Source organism: Helicoverpa zea, chromosome 22, assembly GCF_022581195.2.
Source record: "Helicoverpa zea isolate HzStark_Cry1AcR chromosome 22, ilHelZeax1.1, whole genome shotgun sequence".
Lineage (NCBI taxonomy): Eukaryota > Metazoa > Arthropoda > Insecta > Lepidoptera > Noctuidae > Helicoverpa > Helicoverpa zea.
In genome coordinates this window covers 2,700,582-2,722,791 of record NC_061473.1, presented here as the reverse complement: position 1 = coordinate 2,722,791, position 22,210 = coordinate 2,700,582, and the positions used below count along the sequence as shown (strand labels likewise).

Here is a 22,210-nt window from a genome sequence, read left to right as displayed (position 1 = left end):
TTGTATTTTCTAACTAATTTTCCTCCCTCCAGGCCGCAGAACAAGTCAGAAGCCTCAAACCTGTCTCCTCAGAAGTCGAACAGATCAGATCCCAACAGAAAGACTTCGCAGAACTGAAGCGCCGAACCCTGGAGCCTCTCGGTCAGAACGTGGCTCATTGCAACAAGATCGGCCAGGGGTTGGTCCGGTCGGCTTTGCAGGGAGTTAATACCCAGGTGCTAGAGAAGGATCTGGAGAAAATGAATGACAAGTGGAACGCTTTGAAGGAGAAGGTGGGTTTCAGTTTTTGTTGATTACACATTTTTTACTGATTTCCAAGAAAAAGAAGGAGGTTCTCAATTCACGAGTTTCTTTTTTAATCTCTCGCTGTAATTATGTTTGGAATAAGAATATTTGAAATTTTTTATCGCCATTTAGATAAGTTAAAAAATAATGCTTCTTTAGTATTTACAACAAAAATAAGAATTTGCAATTTTAGTTAATATCGGGTACTATCTTTATCTCTTTAAATTATAAAAAAAATATATATTTTTATGATTCTTTCGTACCACCTGTTAGACTTCTTCTTTACCACAAAGTTGAAACATTTCCACAAAAAATAGGTATATTTTATTCACACCGTCTTCTAAAACCCACAGATGAACGAGCGCGAACGTCGCCTCGACGTAGGTCTCCTACAATCGGGCAAGTTCGCCGAAGCTCTCGCTGGCTTAGAGAAATGGCTCGCTGATACCGAAGATATGGTGAACAACCAGAAACCACCCTCCGCTGATTATAAGGTGGTTAAAGCTCAGCTGCAGGAACAGAAGGTGAGTTGAACTTTATGTTAAGGGGGTTAAGGCTGGTTTTAGTCAAATCACATCAAATCATTTATTTCATGATATGGAGTTGGTTAGGATATTGTCGAAAATGGGAACTATTTTTTTCATTCCTCTATGTTTTACTGTCACTGTTTTGCTGATACAAGAGTGTGGGGCACAAAGCTACTATATTTTTTGTCGATACTTAAGATTTGTGAGTCGATACAATTTTGTAGCAGATATATAATAAAACCATCAATATATTTTTGACAAGTCTTTTGTGTCCACTTCGATACGATCGTAAAAGATCGTAAAACGTAACTTTTATTTATATTGATGTCTGAAAAATATTGACTTTTATTTATTTCATTTTTGTTCGATTTGAATTACCTACGATGTCACATTCAGACTTCTACTACATTTCTCTTTCTGTGACCGTAAAAAAATTACCTATTTTAAATTTAATTCTAATTCCCATGTATTTTTGTCCACCAGTTCCTCAAGAAAATGCTAATGGACCGTCAGAACTCGATGTCCTCGCTATTCGCGATGGGTAACGAGGTGGCGGGCGGCTGCGAGGCTGCCGAACGTAAGGCCATAGAGAAACAACTGAAGGGCCTGATGCAGAGGTTCGATGCTCTCACTAATGGTGCTCAGCAGAGGATGCTGGATCTTGAGCAGGCTATGATGGTAAGTTTGGACTTATTGGATTTGGAATTTGAGATACGTTTAAAAATAAAATTGAGTCTTCAACTTACTCTTTTGTTTCAAATTGACTCAAATTACTCTTGTTTAGAATAAAAAAAACAATAGAATGAATTACGTTTGTTTTCCTTGGTCTCACTTTAAGGTTATAATGAAATACTTTTGTGCAAGAAGAACAAGATTATTATTATATAAAAAGAAAAGATATAACAGACATTTTAAAAAAAATGAGCCTTCAAACTTTTATAAATCTTGCTATGAAAATCATCATCAGACGTCGTATACGTAAAAAATTATACGAAACCTTGTGTTTGTATCTACAGAAATAACGAATACGTATTTCGAAGCATGTAATTGAACTAATATTACTTGATTCACGTACTTCTTCACTTTGACGAGCATAATTTCTCTACTACCCTTTCTTTTATTTCTTTATCTTTTAACTCAAATTTTACCCCTTCTTCCCCCTCCAGGTCGCGAAGCAATTCCAGGAAGAACTGCAGCCGCTGGTAGAATGGCTCGGCACTACAGAACGCAAGGTGAAGTCGCTGCAACTCGTGCCCACTGACGAGGAGAAGATACAGCATAAGATCAGGGAGCATAAGGTATTGTAATCCTAACTATATTATAAAGTAACTTTTTCCCGCGGATTTTTCCCGTAATTGGGTATACTATAGCATATTTTCGTAGGGATCATAGATTCCTAACATTATTTTCGATTCAGAACTTTCGAAGTCTTTACGGCACACAAACAGACAAAATATGATTTTACTAGCTGGTGCCCGCGACTTCGTCTGCGCAGGTTTAGTATTTCGAACAATATGTTTACAAATTGTAGCCTATGTGTTATTCTGATGTATAAGCTATATTATTGTAAAGTTTCATTAAAATCCATTCAGTAGTTTTTGCGTGAAAGAGTAACAAACATCCATACATCCATACATACAAACTTTCGCGTTTATAATATTAGTAGGATTAGTACATATAGTATAGGTTAAGATAGAAGAGAAAGTTCGTTGGAATGTTTGTATGGATCTGGTTATGATTATTCTCTTTTTATACTCCTACGCTAAAAGTAATCGAGGATGGAAAATCGATTTTGATGGAGTTCGGCAGTAGCTTATACATATTGTGTCATATTAGAATATAAGCTACTTTTTATCCATCTGCGTCAAGTAATTCACTCGGGACGTGGGTGAAACCGCTGATACTTCATTAGGATTACCAGACCATTTTTACCTATTTCTTGTGTTAACCTTACCCTTCATTTTGCAGAACTTACACGAGGACATAATCTCGAAGCAGCCCGCGTTCAAGCAACTAACGGAAACTGCCTCCACTCTGATGGGACTGGTCGGTGACGATGAAGCCACAGCCTTGGCTGACAGGCTGCAAGCCGCTACTGACAGGTGAGAAGCTAAGCTAGATGATTTTGCAAATACATAGGTTGAAAATAACACTTTTACACGTTTTCATTAAAAAAAGAGATAAAGACGGTATTTCCTTTATGACCAAAAAATCAAATCTATGAAATGGCTTGAATGTTCTTTCCGTAGGAAGCTACTTTTAGAATGAGCAACTACATAATATCAACCATATTTATATTTTTGACATCATTTGAATTTTACTTTAATGTTGATCGATTGTGAGAATCGATTAAAATTTCTCGATAATTGTTCGTTGATATAAAATGATGCTAAGGTAGATATGGTATTTAATGGAAGATCCATCTCAATTCCTGTGAAGCTGTCATAACATATTATTTAAAACTAAATAAAGTAACATCTGTCCAAATTAAATGTGAATGTGACCAGAATTTAATGCACTGAACTTTACTTACTTTTCCGTTCAAAATATATTATTGATCAATATTTTCACCACCCATTTTCATCCCACAGATACCAAGCCCTAGTAGACCACAGTCTCAACATCGGGGACCTTCTGGAAGCATCCCGCAAGGGTCTCCGTCACCTAGTGCTGACCTACCAGGACTTGTCTGCCTGGATGGACTCTATGGAACAATACCTGGCTAAGAGGAAGATTCTGCCCGTCCATATGGAGAAACTGTTGAGGCAAATGGATGAGCTCGCTGTGTGTATATTTTGAACTTTATTGTTTGGGTATAAGGTTGGAAATTGAATGTTTTGTGAGAGGAATATGTATGTATGGAAGTGAATGAAACATTTTCTGAAATGGGAAAATTCATAGAAATAATTTTTGTTTGAAAACTTTTGTAGTATGTACATTCAAACAAATACATTTAAATATAAGATTTTGGGTTCATGTGCTATATCCTAAAAACTACAAGCAAACAACAAAACTATTTTGTCCCCTATACTTATTTTGTATCTAAAATATGTACTCAACAATTCTAAAGATTTTTGAGGACATCTGTAGAAAATAAATTCTACATTACAATACCTAACCTAACCTGAAACTATTATTTTGACCTGAAATATATGAAAAATAAATTCTAAAATTTCCTTCTCTAACAGGAAAAAACCGAAGAGATAGCATCCAAACAAGAAGCGGTAGACAGCACAGTGGAATCCGGCCTGGAACTCATGAAGCACATATCTGGTGACGAGGCTCTACAGCTGAAAGACAAGCTGGATGCTCTACAGAGGAGATACAACGATCTGACTAGCCGGGGCGCTGAGTTGTTGAGGGTGGCTTCGGAAACCTTGCCGCTGGTGCAGCAGCTTTATAATAGTCATGGCAGGTTAGTTGACGAAGGGTTTTTGACTGTTAATTTGGGAAATAGGTCTTGTCTCTTTTTTGGTGTAAGAGCTGATAAAATTTGATAGAATTCATCTGAGTCGATTTAGTTAAATCTATGCATATTAATAGAAGCCGAAAATCGATTTCAGTGGCGTGCACTTGGAGAGGCCTATGTCCAGCAGTGGACTGCGATAGGCTGATGATGATGATGATGATGCATATTAATATACCTAGTAGTTTTTTTAAGCATTTAAAACATGTAGTAGCTGTTTTTATGTGTAGTATTTTCTGACTGACTGAAACAATAAAACTTTAGAAAAACAATGCTCAAAAGAAACTGCGAAAATATGTAAAACGCAGTTAACTGTCTATAAACCCTGCTAGAAAGCCCTGAAATATATTTTATATCAAACAAAAACACATTTTGGAATTATTATTCTAAAAGTACATCACTGAAGAAATAAGTTTTACTTATCAGTTATGTTAGAAAAAAAAATGATTTCTGCAAGAATCAGAAAAACATTTTCTCATACCACAATTTCTCCCCATAGACTAACCGACTGGATGGCTGGAGCGGAATCGTGCCTACAATCAGTGGAGCCTCGTGAGGAAGATATTCTCCGCCTTGAAGCTGAGCTGCAAGAGTACAGACCCGTGTTGGAGAACATCAACCAGATTGGGCCACAGCTGTGCCAGGTAAGAAGTCAAAGTTTTAGAAAAGTTAGGCATTATTATTATTACAAACAATGTTTAAAGGAATAAGGTTGCAAGACAAGATTATCAATTCTTTGCAATACATTGTGTTTAAAATATTTAAAATACAATATAAAATCAGCATGCTTTTGCAAAATCCAAAAAAAATGTAGAATTCCAAAACCGAGAACATAATTTAAAGTATTCCATTTTAATTCTTGAAAAGTTCTCTCCTTTTCAAAATATGCAAAGATAATAAAAACCGCCTTATATAATATGTATCCATTTTTTTAACCAACTTCCCAAAAGGAGATGGTTCCCAATTCGCATGTTTGTATATTTTCTTATTCAAAAACTATTGTTTTCTGCACAGATTTCCCCCGGAGAAGGCGCGACACACATTGAGAGCATAGTGACGCGCGACAACCGACGCTTCGACGCCATCGCAGAACAAGTGCAGCGCAAGGCTGAGAGACTGTTGCTTAGCAAGAAGGTAATGCATTATACTAGCTTCTTTTAGGGAATTATTAACTTAACTAAATAATTACCAGTTTTTAGAAGGGACAACAGAACATTTTCAACTATTCAAAATAAGAAGGAAAGTAGATGTTATATGTTTTTTGGAGCATATATTATTCCAAGATTAGTGCTAAAAAAGCCATTTTGGAAAGCTTTTCCTAAATAAATATAAATATTTCTTAAAAACACCGTGGTGAGACACATCACTAAAGTGTCAACAAGTCTGATCCATGGCTTAAAATACACTCGCTATGAATAATCATCAAAGACTCAAAAGTAAGCAAAAGTCAGATTTCAGGCGTATTTCTAATTTCAGCTACTTACTAAGCAGACACAACATTTTTTTTAAAGACCATCGTGAATAAACTATGTTACGTGATTCACAATGTATTTTTTCTCCCCGCAGCGTTCCCTGGAAGTGGTAGGCGACATGGAAGAAGTCCTAGAATGGCTACGCGGCGTAGACTCCGCGCTACGAGCCGCCGAGCCGCCGTCCTGCGACGCGCCGACAGTTCGCGCTCAGCTCAAGGAACAGAGGCCGTTGAGTGATGACGTAGCGGCGCAGAGAGTTAGGGTCAGGGACCTGCTTAGTCAGGCTAAGAAGGTAAGGATACCATAAATATTAAGATTTGGATATTTTTTATGAGCTTTCTGAAGGCAAATGTAAAAAAGCAAGATATATCATACAACCATGACTTAATTTGATATTCAAATGTAAAAAAAGGTAGGATATATGTATAAGTAGAAATAATTTGATAGGGTTTGTTTGTTCTAAGAATTCTATAAACAAAATGTAAAATGTGTATTTGCAAGTAAGAATCTGATTTATAAGATCACTGTGTAACATCAAAAATTGAACTGGTTTATTAATAATAATCAACCAAATATCCTGGTCTAAGAAAATTTTTGGACCTGTAGTATGACATTTTAGTGACTACATTTATAACTTCTTAATTTTTCAAACTACCAGTTTTCGTATAAATAATTTAAAAAAAGCGAAAATCACACTTTATTCGCGATTTTCAAGTTCAAAAATGACAGTCTTTCATCTCCTATGTCGTTCTTCTCAGGTCCTCCGCGAATGTCAGTCATCAGAAGAGACAGCCGTCATCCGCGACCGCAGCGAGGAGCTAAAGGAGATGATGGAGGAAGTGGGGCATCTCAGCGCGGAGCGACTCGCCGCGCTTGAGCAAGCGTTGCCGCTTGCTGAGCACTTCGCTGATACACATCATGGGTAAGCATACATGCTAAAATGCATAAATACTTAAAAGGTGGAAATCTGTCAACAGATTAGGTTATAAGATATTATTGAATTTGATACGATTGAAATGCCCTTTATGTTTTACTAGCGACCCGCTCCGGCTTCGCACGGGATAACAATATTTCCCTACTATTTAATGTATGTTATTATACATATAAACCTTCCTCTTTAATCACTCTATCTATAAAAAAAAACCGCATGAAAATCGGGTGCGTAGTTTTTAAGATTTAAGCGTACAAAGGGACATAGGGACAGAAAAAGCGACTTTGTTTTATACTATTTATACTTCGGCCGTTCAGAGAATGCGTTCCTGACACCTATCAGTTAGTCACGACTAGTGATGGGCACAACATAACACTGAGTTCGTTACCGTTCCTTCAAAATGAACCGCCGCATTATTTTAAGATTATTTTCGTTTTAAATTGGCGGAATCATTTGTTTTATATTTTAGTTATTTAAGTGGAAACCAAAAAAAGGTAATATTCATATAATAAAATTGTTTTATTTATTCTTTGTTACAAGTACATTGAATTGAATGTGCGAACAGAATATTAATCAGACTCCGATTTGCTTGAGGAGGTGGTGTCTTCATCATCATCTTCGCCTACATGTATAATTATATTATTATCAATAACAGAATCAATCCTGATATCTCGGTCTAACAAAAGCCGGGTAATCAAATAAAAACAGATCGAAAACACTTGAAAAACGTGGTCTATGCGCACGAAACGACAACGGACGACTGTTTTAGCGTCACAAAATGGCGGCCCATAACGCCATTTGGGGTTACCATTTTTAATCTAAGTATAAAAATGCGGTTTGGTCATAGTTTTATTTTTATATTTCATAAACGTTATAATTAAGTCTTATAGTCCATTATTTTCCAATTCTTAAAAAGAAAATCAAAACGTATTATTTTATATTATAACTGTATAAGAACAGATTACGATACTTGCCTGTTATTTTTAGCACAGCACTACAAAATATAAACCATAACCTTGTAATAGCGCAGTATAGATTTAGAAAAATATTGTTTACCAAGTTATTTGACACTCAGTTTGGCACAAAATTATAACATTCATTGATTATTGATATAATAATGTTGTTTTAATGCTCCTCAATTGTTAAAACGGTAAACAACCAGCAAAAATATTTTTATCGTAACTGCAACGCCATTGCAAAGTTACGTCGTCAGTTCAATCGCGACGTGTCAGGAACGCATTCTCTGAATGGCCGAACTATAGTGTAGATGCAGTATTGTGCATCAAACTCCTTTGAAAGGTTTTAAGTTTAGATTGTTCGAAATACCTTGTTCAAACTAGCGTAACCCACCTTATTCAAAACTCATTTTCTATGTATAAGAATATTCATTTCCTAGCTGTAAAACACAATGTTTTGTTTTATATACGCGACTTGGACGTATGTGTCCGAACTGTAGTAAATTATCAAATTTTTACCCCTTATCACCATCACCCTACTTTGTAACCCTTTAGCAATTGTCTACAATATAATATTTCCCCCCTCAGTTTGTCATCATGGCTGGACGACATGGAGAAACAGATTCAGATGCTGGCGATGCCGGCGCTTCGACCCGAACAAATCGTTCAGCAGCAAGACAAGAATGAAGTGAGTATTATCATTATAATGTTAAGATAGTAAACTATTGTTTATTACTCTGTTGTAAATATAAAGACCATTAAAAACAGTCAGACCGACAGACAGAGTGCCTGATACTAAAAGCAACATAATTTAAATCGTATATTTTCCAAATGTACTTGAAGATTAATAATTAGCCCCAAAATAGGCAAGGCTGTATCTAGGTTATCAATTTTTCGCAGGCTAAAATGCTATGAGATATTTATAGAAATAGAAGTGTTGGATATAAATAAATTGAATTGTTAATGTACGATTAGATTTTTTTTTGCACTTAAGTCAGCAAAATCTATCAGTCCCATCAATACTAAAACTTACTGTTTCTTCCCAGATGCTGCAACAATCGATCAACAACCACAAACCACTAGTAGACAAACTGGTGAAGACGGGCGAAGCGCTGTCGAAGCTCTGCGGAGACGACGACGCCGCTAAAGTACAGGACATCGTCGACGGCGACTGCGAGAGATACAACGCGCTTAGAGCCGAACTCAGGCAGAGGCAACAGGAACTCGAGCAGGTTGGTTATATACAAACTGGTGAAGACGGGCGAAGCGCTGCCGAAGCTCTGCGGGGATGACGAATATAGGACATCGTCGACAGTAATACTCAGGACTCTTAGTTCATGAGGATTTTTTTTTTATAGATTCGTGGATTCAATTATATTCTCAGTTATTTATACGACGTTTTCTACTGCTTAGTTGCGACAAGGAAAACATATTTGCTTTGCATTTGGATTTTTTTTAAAGGTATAAATATGGTGACAACAGTCTTTGTCTAATTTAGAAAAGTACTTATGAATTTCCTGTTTAAGTACACCATGTATTTATATCAATTATGCAAACAAACCCAACCTTAACCCCATACTAATAAGACACAATCTTCCCCCAGGCGCTACAAGAGTCGTCTCAGTTCTCTGACAAGCTAGAAGGCATGTTACGCGCGCTGTCCGTCTATAAAGAAACTTCTGATTATCTTAAGCTCCAAACAAAATCCAACCTTAACCCCATGTTAATAAGACACAATATCCCGCAGACGCTGCCGGAATCGTCCCACAAACAAAAACCAACCTTATCCCTATGCTAATAAAACACAATCTCCCCCAGGCATTACAAGAATCGTCTCAGTTCTCTGACAAGCTGGAAGGCATGTTACGCGCTCTGTCGGGCGCCGCGGACCAGCTGCACCGCGCCGAGCCCGTGTCCGCACACCCGCCCAAGATTGAGTGAGTAACTTGTTTTATTTTGTTCATACGAAGGTGTAAAGACCTTCGTATGAACAAAATAAAACGTTCGTTGAAACAAGATACTGTTGAATAGTTCATTGGTTATGTTTTGCAATAAATCGATCACAAAAAAATAGATATATGTACACATGTTAACATACAGGTGTGTGGAAACTGCTTTCCGTCTCTGGTCAAAATACCGCAAATTATCTAGGAATAGTTAAGTTTCCCGACAGTGTCCCGAGAAGTTCCTAATTTGGAGAAAATCCTCTTTTTACTATTGGTGTAGTCATTTATAAAGTCAACAAACTTTCCATGCAAATTTTTTAAATTTACATTTTTGAACAACTACTTAAAACATTTAAATTTATATTTTAAGTTTTTCACCACATCTAAGAGTGTAATCATCTAAATCCACTGTTTTTTTACCTAAGACACATCATATTTTTTTTCTAGAATGGAGGACAGAAAGTATATATGAATATCGTAATTTCTCAACCCATTGTATCTCAATCATTGTATGTCATCTTCAATTTAAAACTAACCCCCTTTCCCCTCACAGAGACCAAATCGATGAGAACAACGCTCTAGTAGAAGATCTAGAGAAGAGAACGGAAGCTTACAACGCGGTACAACGCGCGGCGTCTGACGTCATCAGCAAGGCCAACAAGAGCGATCCAGCTGTGAGGGATATTAGGAATAAGCTTGATAAGCTTAATAAGTAAGTTATAATTACATTTTTTTTTGTATTATTTATTGCGAAATGAAATTTCCCGTTTATAGTATTAGTAGTATTGGTGAAACTTAGGCTTTTCGAACACATCATGCGAAGATATTTGGCCATAAAATGCGACGGACAATTATTTTCATAGATTCATTTAAAAAATTGTGTTAAAACGTTCGCCACTATGAAATACAGTTACACCTATCTTTAATTTTTAGCTGATTTTGTACATGTGCCCAAACGTACGGGTATAAATAATAATGCCCAGTGGTGCTCTCTTCAAACCCGTTATTAACTCAATCAAGAATCAAAATAGCATTATCATAGTCTTCAAAATAGAAATGTATTAAAAAATTACTATAATTTTTAATACAAACACCTAAACGACTAACTCTCCCACTCAGACTATGGGGCGACGTACAAAAAGCCAGTTCGGAACGAGGCAACTCGTTAGACGCCACACTAGAGGTGTCCCGTCGCTTCTGGGCGGCTCTACACGCCGTCATGGCGCAGCTCGGCGAGCTGGAAGACACGCTGTGTGCGCAAGCGCCGCCCGCCGCGCAGCCGCGGGCTATTCAGGCGCAGCAAGTTGCCTTGCAGGAGATTAGGCACGAAATTGATCATACTAAGCCTGAGGTATGTTTGTTTTTTTCACTTATTCATTAATTTAAATGATTTTTAGAAAGCTTTATCAAATGACAAGACTGTGACCAATTTGAACTTATTCTTAGTACCTTTAGAGAAAGGTTGTCCTTCTGAGATCCTATCTAATCAATCAATCAGTTATTATTTATTTCTCATCATCAAATACATCATAGTTGTTTATTAAAATATAATAGTATCCCTAACATGAAAAAGTTAGTTAGTTCAAAGTTTTTATTACAATTTAAGCAACTATGCACCCTCTCCTAGCTCATGGTCAGTTAACTTCAAACATCAAAAACAGAAAATTCAAATCATATCTACCCTTTTCAACCGACTTCAAAAAAAGCAGCTTCCCATATCAGATCTGCCAATATTTCCTCACTCAATATTCTCTTACCCCCCCAGGTTGAGAAAGTCCGCAAGACCGGATCAACTCTCATGTCTCTCTGCGGAGAACCGGACAAGCCAGAAGTGAAGAAACATATGGAAGACCTGGACAGCGCGTGGGATAACATCACCGCGCTGTATGCGAGGAGGGAGGAGAACCTTATCGATGCTATGGAGAAGGCTATGGAGTTCCATGATACGCTACAGGTTTGTAAAAATAGTGGCTGTAAGAAAATATATCGAGCGATGTGTTTAACGCCTGTCAATGAATCTTTAAATATCGATTAGTATGGTGATATTTAGGTAGCTTTTTTCCAAATTTGAAAGTGATTATAAAAAAAATGTGCTTATTTTAAAATAGGTAAAGGTTTATAGAGAGAAGGCACAACTTTTGCTCAAATATGTTAAAAACATTTGTGAAATATATTTTAAAAGATTCAAACTGGTCTTCGAACCTAAATTCGATATATAGAACCTTTCCAACCAATATCATTTGAATATTGCTTTTGTGAGGTGGTCTGTGAGAGATCGCTTTTACAGTTAAGACTGCCTAACCAAAACTTTTTAATATTACTGTAATGTAAATTGGTGTACATAGTAAAGAATATCTACCCATTACTTACCCTAATTTTCCCCCACAGAATCTCCAAGAGTTCCTCGACTCTGCGGAAGACAAGTTCTCCCGCATGGGACCCCTCGGCTCAGACATCGATGCCGTCAAGCGTCAGATCGCACAACTAGCCTCCTTCAAGCAGGAAGTCGACCCTCATATGGTGAAGGTTGAGGCACTTAATAGGTACGGCCATATCAAGTACTTTACTTATCGATTAATAAACCTTAGGAATTTTCAAAAGAATGTAATTTTGAAAAGAATAATTGGTTTCCAACGAAATTTTGTTTATTGAAATGGGACTTCACTATTTGGAACTGGGTTTGAAAATTTCATTATTTTTGGGTTGTGTTAATTTTGAGGTTTGCATGATTGTTCAGGGTTCAGGAAAGAAAAAAAAACATAATAAAGCATTATAAGTGAATGAAATGATTTTCACAAGCATTGTTTCAAGATGACCGCTTGAAGATGTCAAAATAGGGATTGTTTCAATTTTTTAATTTCTTTTTCTCTTTAAATTGGTGATGGTCTTAGTGACATAACTATACTTTACCTCCTCTAGTTTCTTTTTCATAAATGTCATCCTTATACTCTATTTTGTCACATTTTGTTATAATAACATCAGAACTCAATCATCTTCTTAAATCTAAAGTAAATAGAAACACAAAACTTAGAATAGTTTTAGTTTTTCCACCCCACACTTTTTATCTTATCTATCTAAATCACCGTTTAGCACCCTTTTCAAAGATACCCCAAGCTTTCTTAGTAGAACATCAACTACCTAATAGAAAGTAAATTTTCATCCCCACTTATTACCTTACCACACTACACCCTAGCGTATATTTTCCAATAATACTAATCGTGATAATTTTTCTATGCGTTCCCCGGATTGACCCGACATTGAAAAAGGAGTCTTATGAGGCAAGAAATAACGATTAATCTTGTGTGCGCTTCTGTTTTGTATCCTGCAACGTAGTTTAGTCCCTTCGTTTGTCGTGTGTCTGTACTGCTTTTATATATTTATTTTTTGTTAAAAGTGTGAAAGAAGCTTTTTAGAAAGTTGTATTAACTTTAATGAGATTGTCCTGAAGCCTAATTTAATAATAATAATCTCATTTAAGCATGCTGCAATATCCAAAAAAATAATATTAATGATGATGGATAAAACTTTAAATAATATTTTTTATATATCTTAATATTCATGTAAATTATTTTGGCAAAAGCAAAGTTTCTTTTTATGTATATATCTTAGGCTAAAAGGGGCAAAATTAATACACGTTGCATATGTATTTTGCATACACCATATAATTTGTTACAACAGAAGCAACTTCATATTCTTCTTGTTTGTCTGTTTGTCTGTCTACATGTCTTCTAGAAGAGTGTGTTGTCCTGTCTCTTTCGTTACTAAAATTTTCCAGCTGTCTGTTTTGTATGCAATGTGGATTTTTTTATGTTATTTTATAGAATCAATAGTGGCTTTAAAAACTCCATAATATACATACGTAAAATTCCGAAAAAAAGAATTAAGTAATAATTTACAGTACCAGATTTACTTTAGATATTTTGTTAAGGTCCAACTTCACCGACAACATACATGTCAGTTTTCTTAAAACAAGTTTTTATAATGAATTGTTAAAATATCAAAATAAGCAATGGTTTAGTGTTGTTAGTAAATAACACTAACATCATTAATACATAAATGGGTCATACGTTTGTCACAACGTGAGCAATTTTCATTCTTATAATAATTATTGAGCAATTCAAGATTCACACTATAATTGATAGAAAAAACTATCTTATACGCAGCAATATCATCCTTCAACTTTTGTAAAACCTACAAAAAACTCCAAAAGTCTCCAAATGCCACTATTGATTCACCCCACAACCAACCCATTACTAAACCTACCCTCACCACAGGCAAGCACAAGAGCTCACTGAACGAACATCTTCCGAACAAGCCGCCGCGATCAAGGCGCCTCTAACCGAGGTCAACTCTCGCTGGTCGGCCTTGCTCCGAGGCATGGTGGAGAGGCAGCAGCAGTTAGAACGAGCCTTACTGAGACTTGGGCAGTTACAACATGCCTTGCAAGAGTTGTTGTCCTGGATTGAGAATACTTCGGCTACGTTGGATACTTTGAAACCGGTATGTAAATTGTGCAAATCAAGGTTTAAAATGTAGTTAGTATATAACTTTTGTTAGTGGTTTCCACCGTGTCCTGTGGGAAGTACTTGGCGCACTTGGATAATAAAAAATAGCCTATAGATATAGTAGCTATATAGGGATAGTTCGATAAATAGTCTTCCTAGCTATGAAAGATCTTTTTCAAATTGGATCTGCAGTTTCTATATTTTGCTCTTTCAAACAAAAAAAAAATATTGGTGTAGATTAATATAAGTATCAATAAAATACTTTTTAAGTCAATCAAAATCTGCCTCTTTAAACTTGGACACTTGTATAAGCAGATCATTGTAACTTCCCTTCTAATTATTAAAGTCTAAAAACCATCTAAGCACAAAAGATACCCTTAATTTACTACTTATTTTACCGTCTTATTCATCCAAGACACTTTTTCCACCAGGTTGCCGGCGACCCACAAATCCTCGAAGTGGAGCTAGCCAAACTCAAAGTGCTAGTAAACGACATCGCGGCCCACCAAGCGAGCGTGGACACGCTGAACGACGCCGGCGCACAGATCGTGCAGCAGGGTACGGGTATGTGCCGGCGCTTACGCTTTTGTTGTTTAACTGTCCATTTTTTATGTCCATTTTAAGGTGTTAGTCAGGATAATCTGTAGTTTTTTTTTATGATATGTCAGTCATAGGAAGTATTATTTTTAAACACGTTTATGGTGGATAATTCATAAAATGGCGCTTTCCGCTGTGAGTGCAGCGTGAGGTAGTGTCAGACTCTTACAGACTAAAACATCATGTTCCTTTTGGATCCTTTAATAGTGTACCAGGGCCGTGGTAAAAAACTAAAGATGTCGCAATGGTAAACTTTTACTTTTGTGTTTTTTTGTAATGTATCCTGACTATCGCCTATGATTTATGAATCGCATGTAAAAGTCCAATAATAATTGTAACATTTGAATATTTTAACAGTACTGAATTGAACCTTAAGAAATATTTTTTCAATGAGTTTAACATTTAACAATTAAATAATTCCTAAATGTCGATAAAAATATAACTACCCCTAGTCACAGATAACTAACAGCATCAAGTCCTAGTTAATTATAAATAGAATGTTTTTATCAAAGTTAATTGATTTTTCTTAACTAATACAAAAACATTTACATTTCTATATAATGAACCAAAATCGTGCAAAAAGCACTAATGCTTTAAGCTTTAAATGTGAACGTCAACTGTGTTATTAACTAAGTATTAATAATAAAACTAGATTGAATAAAAATAATCATCCATTATACTCTTTGTCAGAAGCATGTTACTTTTATAAATCAAAGTCATCCTCCGAGCCTTTTCCCAAACTATGTTGGGGTCGGCTTCCAGTCTAACCGGATTCAGCTGAGTACCAGTGCTTTACAAGAAGCGACTGCCTATCTGACCTCCTCAACCCAGTTACCCGAGCGAGTTTTATAAATCAAAGTAATTTATGAAATCTCTTTGACTCTGAATAAATTGCATGGATTCAAAATATTACATACAAAACCTAGCCGTCCTATTTATATAGTATCAAGGATTTGATACTAAAAATACTACCAAAATCATCAATCTTGTTTTATCTCATTCAGAAACATGTATAAATTGTATGTAGTTAAAAATTCACTTGCAATTTCGAAAATAAGAATTCAAAACACCCATTATTTTTTCAAAAACAACCAAATCGCATGCTCTAATTCTACCACAAACAATAGGTACGGACGAGGCTGGCGAGACCGCTGAGAAGCTTGCAACACTCAACAGAAAATGGCGCGAATTACAACAGAAGGCCAGAGATAGGCAGACTGAGCTTGAAGATGCGCTTAGAGAGGCTCAGAGGTGAGTGCTGTTTGAAAATGCATTTTATTGTGTTAGATCTAGATATTGTTTTAGGTTGGATCTTGAAGTTGAGGCAATGGAAAATGCGAGTTTTTTCTTCGCAAAGTCAAAGTCAAATCATTTATTTCATTTAGGCCTTTACAAGCACTTATGAACGTCAAAATTATAACTAAGTTTGATTCTAGTTGCCCATTCCAAAAGTAGCTTCCTATGGAGAAGAACGGGCAAGAAACTCCATGGTTACTCTTTTTAAAAATAATATAGTATTACAGTTTGTATGTATTGATACATACAGTAAAAGCATGCGAAGATCATGTAGAATCGCAAAGACAAATGAGGATAAAGTGACAATTAAAATGCTACATGGTGTTCACATTTACAAATTGGTTTATATTTTGGTACAAAGTTACAAACAAATTTTAATAATCAAAAGATGAATACAATTTTATTTGCTGGTGTAGTTTTAATTTGTTAATTAATTAGATATTGTCAGTATGTCCTATGGAGCAGGACCAGCATGTTTCCAAGCATTTTTATCTTGAATGTAATCTTCTAATTTATAATATGCTTGCTTACAAAGTGTGGCTTTTATATGAGTTTTAAACCGCAAGTCATTCAATTCCAGAATGTTGTCTGGTATTTTATTATAACATTTGACACAATAAATAATAACATTTCGCAAATTATAATCCACGGTAGGATTGTTTTGTGTTTAGAATTAGTGGTTGAATAATATTTTTTTTATGAATCAAATAACAATGTCTGACTTTTTGCGTAGGTAACTTAAAAGTAACATCATTTTCATGATAATAAAATAATGAACCACAAGTGTAACTTAATTAGATAACTATAAATTATTATTTATTCCTAATTATGTAATCACTCCCAAAAAAGGAGCCTGTTACGTACTGGAGATACATAATGTATCAATAAGAACAAAAATAAACAAAACCGTCTTTCCAAGGAAATCGAAATTGACCACGTATATTTTTTATCATCGAAAACATTCAAAAACTAATACAATTTAAAGTCAATATTTTCTCTAAATGAACTGCCGTAACAATACATTATTCCCCCTAGCTTCAACGCGGAAATCGGAGACCTGCTTAGCTGGTTATCTGAAGTGGACAGCGTGATCGCCGCTTCTAAGCCCGTCGGCGGCCTGCCCGAGACTGCCTCTGAACAACTCGAGCGGTTCATGGTAAGATCACTGTTTTGTTTAAATATCGATTAAAAATGTTTATATACATCCCTATCCGTAATTGAGCAGGTTTATTGGAGGTTGTGAATCGAGTCATTCTAATATGAAGTTGATATAATCGGGATATACTCGTACATACCAATATGTGTAATACCGCCGAATTGATAATAATAGCAGGTGTATATTCTTTATTACTACTAAGTTTCTTCGAAATCCATTCTGTCTTTGGGGCTTGAAGAAGTGATAAATATACACACACTTAACTTTAGCTTTTATAATATTAGTGTAGTATCACATACTTTTAAATATCCAAAATTCGACGACCCTTAAAATATAGACACACACACTCAACATGAGTTTTAAAACAACCTGCACTAATATAAGTGCTTTAATGTAATTAATGTTTAATTTTAAGTGTGTAGAGTAGTTTAGTATCTGTAAAATTGTCAATACACTATTGCATTAGGTTCTCCTGTAATGATAGTTGTATTTTGTGATAAATAAATAAATAAAACTTCTCCAGTTCTCTTAATTTAAAAAATACCTACAATAAACTATAAAACTTACTAAACAATTCTTCTACCATCACAGGAGGTATACAACGAGATCGAAGCGAACCGCCCGAAGGTGGAGGCAGTCCTGCAGCAAGGACAGGAGTACCTCAAGAAGCAGGAGCGCCCCAACCCCACCTCGCAGCTGCATCATAACCTCAAGAACTTGAAGTCACGATGGGATAATGTTACTGCTAGGTAAGGATACACTTTTAAAAGTATTTATGAAAGTATTGTCTACTTTCTAGAATAAGTCTATAAAGTCATGAAAATCTATCTTAGCTGATAGTTATCTAAAAAAAACAGTGGAAAAATCAGAAAAGGAAACTAAAGATATTTGCGTTGGAAAGTCGTAATGCATTAAAAAGATAAAGTCGTTATCCATATAAATTCCAAATTATAGTCTTAGAGCTATTTTCATTCTAAATAAAATGTTTTTCATAGCGCCATTCTAAAATCAGTTTAGGTCTCGCAAAACTCTCAATAGCAGTTTCAATTTAATTCCGACACAAGTATGCAGATGTGTCCATCTACTTTTAACCAACAAATCTTCATTATCCTCACGTGTAACTTTATTTTCATATTTTCCCTCTTTCCAAAGTACTTGCCTTTAAAAAAATCACCATAAGTAATTAATAAATCTTCACCTCTCTCCCCAGGGCGTCAGACAAGAAGATAAAGCTAGAGATAGCTCTGAAGGAAGCGACAGAGTTCCACGACGCGCTGCAAGCCTTCGTGGACTGGCTCACCAGCGCTGAGAAGACTTTGACATCTGCCAAACCCGTGTCTAGAGTCATGGAGACGCTGCTTAGTAAGTATTTAGTGTTATATTGTTCATATATCAAATGAAAAAACTTTTAGATCATTTTTCCCAGCATTTGAGCAATTTTTTGTGGACTTTCCTCTTTCCTCTGAAATAGGGTATTTTTTCACATGGACTATAAAGCTAGAATTCTTGAATTGAAAAAATAACTAGGTTGTCTATATGGAATTGCTTAGCCTCATAATACTTGACTTTACCAATGTACCGACATCGTATTTAAACATCACGAGACAAAATGAAGAGAGAGAGAGAGATGTTTTAAATAGAAGAAAAATGCAGTTATTCCGTAATCATTAAAATTATTCTTTCATATGGAAAATACTTTTGCCACCAGTTAAACACTCTGTTAAATAAATAAATTAAAAGTTCATTTGAACAAACTTTACTTTCTATCAATAGTTGTAACCACTGCGACAAACTAAATCTTCTTTCTCCCCACAGCCCAAATCGAAGAGCACAAATCCTTCCAAAAGGAAGTAGCTACCCACCGCGAGACCATGCTACACCTCGACAAGAAGGGAACTCATCTCAAGTACTTCAGTCAGAAGCAAGATGTCATACTGATCAAGAACTTGCTGGTTTCCGTACAGCATCGCTGGGAGAGAGTCGTGTCTAAAGCCGCGGAGAGAACCAGGGCTTTGGATCATGGGTTTAAGGAAGCTAAGGAGTATAATGATATGTGGTGAGTAGAGAGAGCAGAAAAAAAATATTTTTCTAGGCAATTTGTGTTTTTTAGGAAAAAGAAAAAAAGTACTGTCAAAGTTCTGTAGTAAAAAATTTGACGCAGTTATTTTTTGTTTGTAAAACTTTTACCCTAATAACTAGTTTCGTTTTTTTTAGTTTCTTTACATAGAATCAAACCTTTCCTCTTTATGTATTAGCAGGTATAGATAGTATAGATCATCGGAAGTCGGGATCTGCAAATTGATTATAATTTTTAAGTGCATGCAACAAATTTTATTATTTTAGTTCCTCAAATCTAAAATACACTAAAAATCACGACTTTTTATTTAACATTATATACTTAATAGTGCATTTTGTTAATAAATTTGTGTTTCTTCCATTAGGCACAACCTTATGAACTGGTTGAACGACACAGAACAACAACTGGATACGTTCAATGCTGAGGCCACTGTCAACGACCCGGAGAAGATCAAACAGAGGTAATATCTAGACTTCCTTTATCAAAAATAAAGATAATTTATTTTGTCTAAAGATTGTGCATTTTCAGTACTGACTTAAAAATTTGGTGAAATTGGAGGGTAAAAGTTGCGAATAACCTAAAAGGAAGTCCTATTTTATTACTTAAACGACGAGTAAAAAGTCATTTATGTGTCTAAGTCGAACTGTAACTAAAAATCTTTGCACAAGAATATGTAATTTAACCCCAAGCTTTGTACGATCAAAGATTTCAGTGAGAACAGCATCCCAAACTTTAGATGTCTCCTTTAAAAATGATTAACACCTTCCAAAAAGAAATACCTTTACATTTACCTTTTTAAAACCTTATTTTTTGCAAGCCCTTTAAAAAACAAATTATTATAATTTTCCCCATAGGTTAACAAAACACCGCGAGTTCCAAAAGGCTCTAGCCGCCAAACAGCCAGTCTACGACCAGACAATGAAGACTGGTAAACAGCTGAAGGACAAAGCTCCTAAGGGCGACGAGAATACTCTGAAGACCATGATGTCTGATATGAAGACCAAGTGGACTACTGTCTGCTCCAAGGCTGTTGACAGGTATGTTCGAAAATGAGTCTTATTCCTATAGAAATAAGGTTGATTTTTAGATGTGCACAACCGTCTGCTCCAAGGTTGTTAACAGGTTTGTTCGATTATAAGTCTTAGCTCTATAGAAATAAGGTCGATTTTAGAAAGCTTTAGTAGCTTTCCCGGTAAACAATTGAAGGATAAGGCACCTAAGGACTACTGTCTGCTCGAAGGCTGTTGACAGGTACGTTCGATAAAGAGTCTTATCTCTATAGAAATAAGGTAATTTTTTTCATATCAGGTAAAAGATTTTGAAGGTGCTCAAGTGTCTTATTTTAAAGAGAATTAGATCTGTTTTTCCACTAATTATTAAGTACGTATGCATTGAGGTACTGTAACAGCCAAAATGATGTTACTAGGAGTAGATAAGGCTCTAGAGGTGGGCGATGTCCACGAATTTATCTATAGTTTGGGTATCAATGTGCCTTACTTCTTACGTAGTAAAAACAAGTACACATTTACCTACTTTGTCAAAAAAATACACCTCGCAATAAAAAAAGTTTGTATATGAAAAAAATACTTTTGTGACACATCTTATGCAAAACTATCGACTTTTAAAGCATAATTTATACTTCAGAAAAAAAACTAATAATAATTCAGTATCTTCAAAAATAATACAAATACCTCTTTCTTCTCTCACAGACAACGCAAGCTAGAAGAAGCGTTACTCTACTCAGGACAGTTCAAAGACGCCATGTCGGCTCTGCTGGACTGGTTGAAGAAACAACAGAAAGAACTGGGTCAGGATTCACCTGTACATGGTGATCTGGATACAGTAATGGCACTTATTGAGCAGCATAAGGTAGGAAATTAAACCCTATTCTTATTGATATAAGGTCTATTTTACACCGAACAGTTCGTCTCAAGTTTCGTGTCATCTTCACGGGCTGTTAAAGGATATTCGGTAGGAAATTAGCTCTTATTATGATAGCCATTAAGTCTACTTTGGACGCCATGTATGCTCCGCTGGACTGGTTGAAGAAACAACAGAAGGAACTGGGTCATGACTCACCAGTTCATGGTGATCTAGATACCGTGATGGCTCTTATTGAACAGCATAAGGTAGGAAATTAGACCTTACTGTAACTTTTAGGTCTTTTTTGCACTGAACACTTTTGGGTCATCTTCACTGGTTGGTAAAGGATATGAGGTAGGAAATTAGGTCTTATTCTAATGGCCTAGAGTCTACTTTACATAAGCTCTAGCGAGTTTTCTCGACAGACTGAAGTATGTTGATGAACTGGAGTGGCTGAACAATGCATTTTTATACCAAGAACATGTTTTTGTTGCCTTAATTTCAAAATTTACATACAAGTATCCGATTTGCAGGTTTTTTTGAAGAAATAAATTATGAAAACCATACATATACTAAATAAATATTTGTTTTACAGCAATTCGAGGAGGATCTTCACTCACGCGAACAACAAATGCATTCCGTCATGAAGACCGGTAAAGATCTAGAAGCAACGGTACGTATTCAATAATTTTATACCTTAGCACTATACACATCAGGTTTATTATCTTTATCTATCAAACAAAAGAAAATTCAAACAATTTTAAGCTTTCTTTAAATTCATTCTATTTCTAAGCTCCATACTGATATTCGCACTTCTTGACATTACAAAACGCGACGTATGGAGTGCAGTATTTATTAAAAGGAACATGATATAGGTCAAATTTCAACTCTAGACTTATAACAATAAGGTTGACATTCCATTATAAACACGTGATATCATTTGTTTATCTAATGTCCTCCAATCAATATTAAACTCTATAGATATAACATTAAGGTTGATATTCCCCCACAGGTGCCTCGTGAAGACGCAGCAAGTATTCGGCAACAGTGCAGTGAGCTGAAGACCGCTTGGGAGGCTGTTCAGTCTCTCAGCGAGAAGAAGGCTCATAAGCTTGAGACTGCGCTTAAAGAGG

At 35.7% G+C, this 22,210-nt stretch overlaps 1 protein-coding gene across 35 annotated transcripts in view; it reads left to right on the top strand.

The window, feature by feature from the left end:
• The window catches only part of LOC124641568 (microtubule-actin cross-linking factor 1), a 319,179-nt gene that overhangs the window by 274,343 nt on the left and 22,626 nt on the right, over positions 1-22,210 (top strand). For 24 of the 35 annotated variants that reach the window (XM_047179691.1, XM_047179684.1, XM_047179704.1 and 21 more), the window contains 31 exons: positions 33-272; positions 639-809; positions 1,296-1,490; positions 1,979-2,110; positions 2,781-2,914; positions 3,404-3,596; positions 4,001-4,227; positions 4,778-4,922; positions 5,293-5,412; positions 5,845-6,042; positions 6,509-6,672; positions 8,226-8,325; positions 8,684-8,869; positions 9,456-9,574; positions 10,137-10,295; positions 10,703-10,934; positions 11,349-11,537; positions 11,972-12,126; positions 12,850-12,861; positions 13,858-14,083; positions 14,520-14,652; positions 15,813-15,936; positions 17,017-17,137; positions 17,729-17,886; positions 18,348-18,499; positions 18,953-19,193; positions 19,579-19,674; positions 20,069-20,251; positions 20,924-21,083; positions 21,673-21,750; positions 22,090-22,209. In XM_047179691.1, coding sequence (XP_047035647.1) covers positions 33-272; positions 639-809; positions 1,296-1,490; positions 1,979-2,110; positions 2,781-2,914; positions 3,404-3,596; positions 4,001-4,227; positions 4,778-4,922; positions 5,293-5,412; positions 5,845-6,042; positions 6,509-6,672; positions 8,226-8,325; positions 8,684-8,869; positions 9,456-9,574; positions 10,137-10,295; positions 10,703-10,934; positions 11,349-11,537; positions 11,972-12,126; positions 12,850-12,861; positions 13,858-14,083; positions 14,520-14,652; positions 15,813-15,936; positions 17,017-17,137; positions 17,729-17,886; positions 18,348-18,499; positions 18,953-19,193; positions 19,579-19,674; positions 20,069-20,251; positions 20,924-21,083; positions 21,673-21,750; positions 22,090-22,209 — 4,863 coding nt within the window. The remainder of the gene's footprint in view (positions 1-32; positions 273-638; positions 810-1,295; positions 1,491-1,978; positions 2,111-2,780; positions 2,915-3,403; positions 3,597-4,000; positions 4,228-4,777; positions 4,923-5,292; positions 5,413-5,844; positions 6,043-6,508; positions 6,673-8,225; positions 8,326-8,683; positions 8,870-9,455; positions 9,575-10,136; positions 10,296-10,702; positions 10,935-11,348; positions 11,538-11,971; positions 12,127-12,849; positions 12,862-13,857; positions 14,084-14,519; positions 14,653-15,812; positions 15,937-17,016; positions 17,138-17,728; positions 17,887-18,347; positions 18,500-18,952; positions 19,194-19,578; positions 19,675-20,068; positions 20,252-20,923; positions 21,084-21,672; positions 21,751-22,089; position 22,210) is intronic. The other 11 variants (XM_047179706.1, XM_047179686.1, XM_047179674.1 and 8 more) reach the window with 3 other exon arrangements.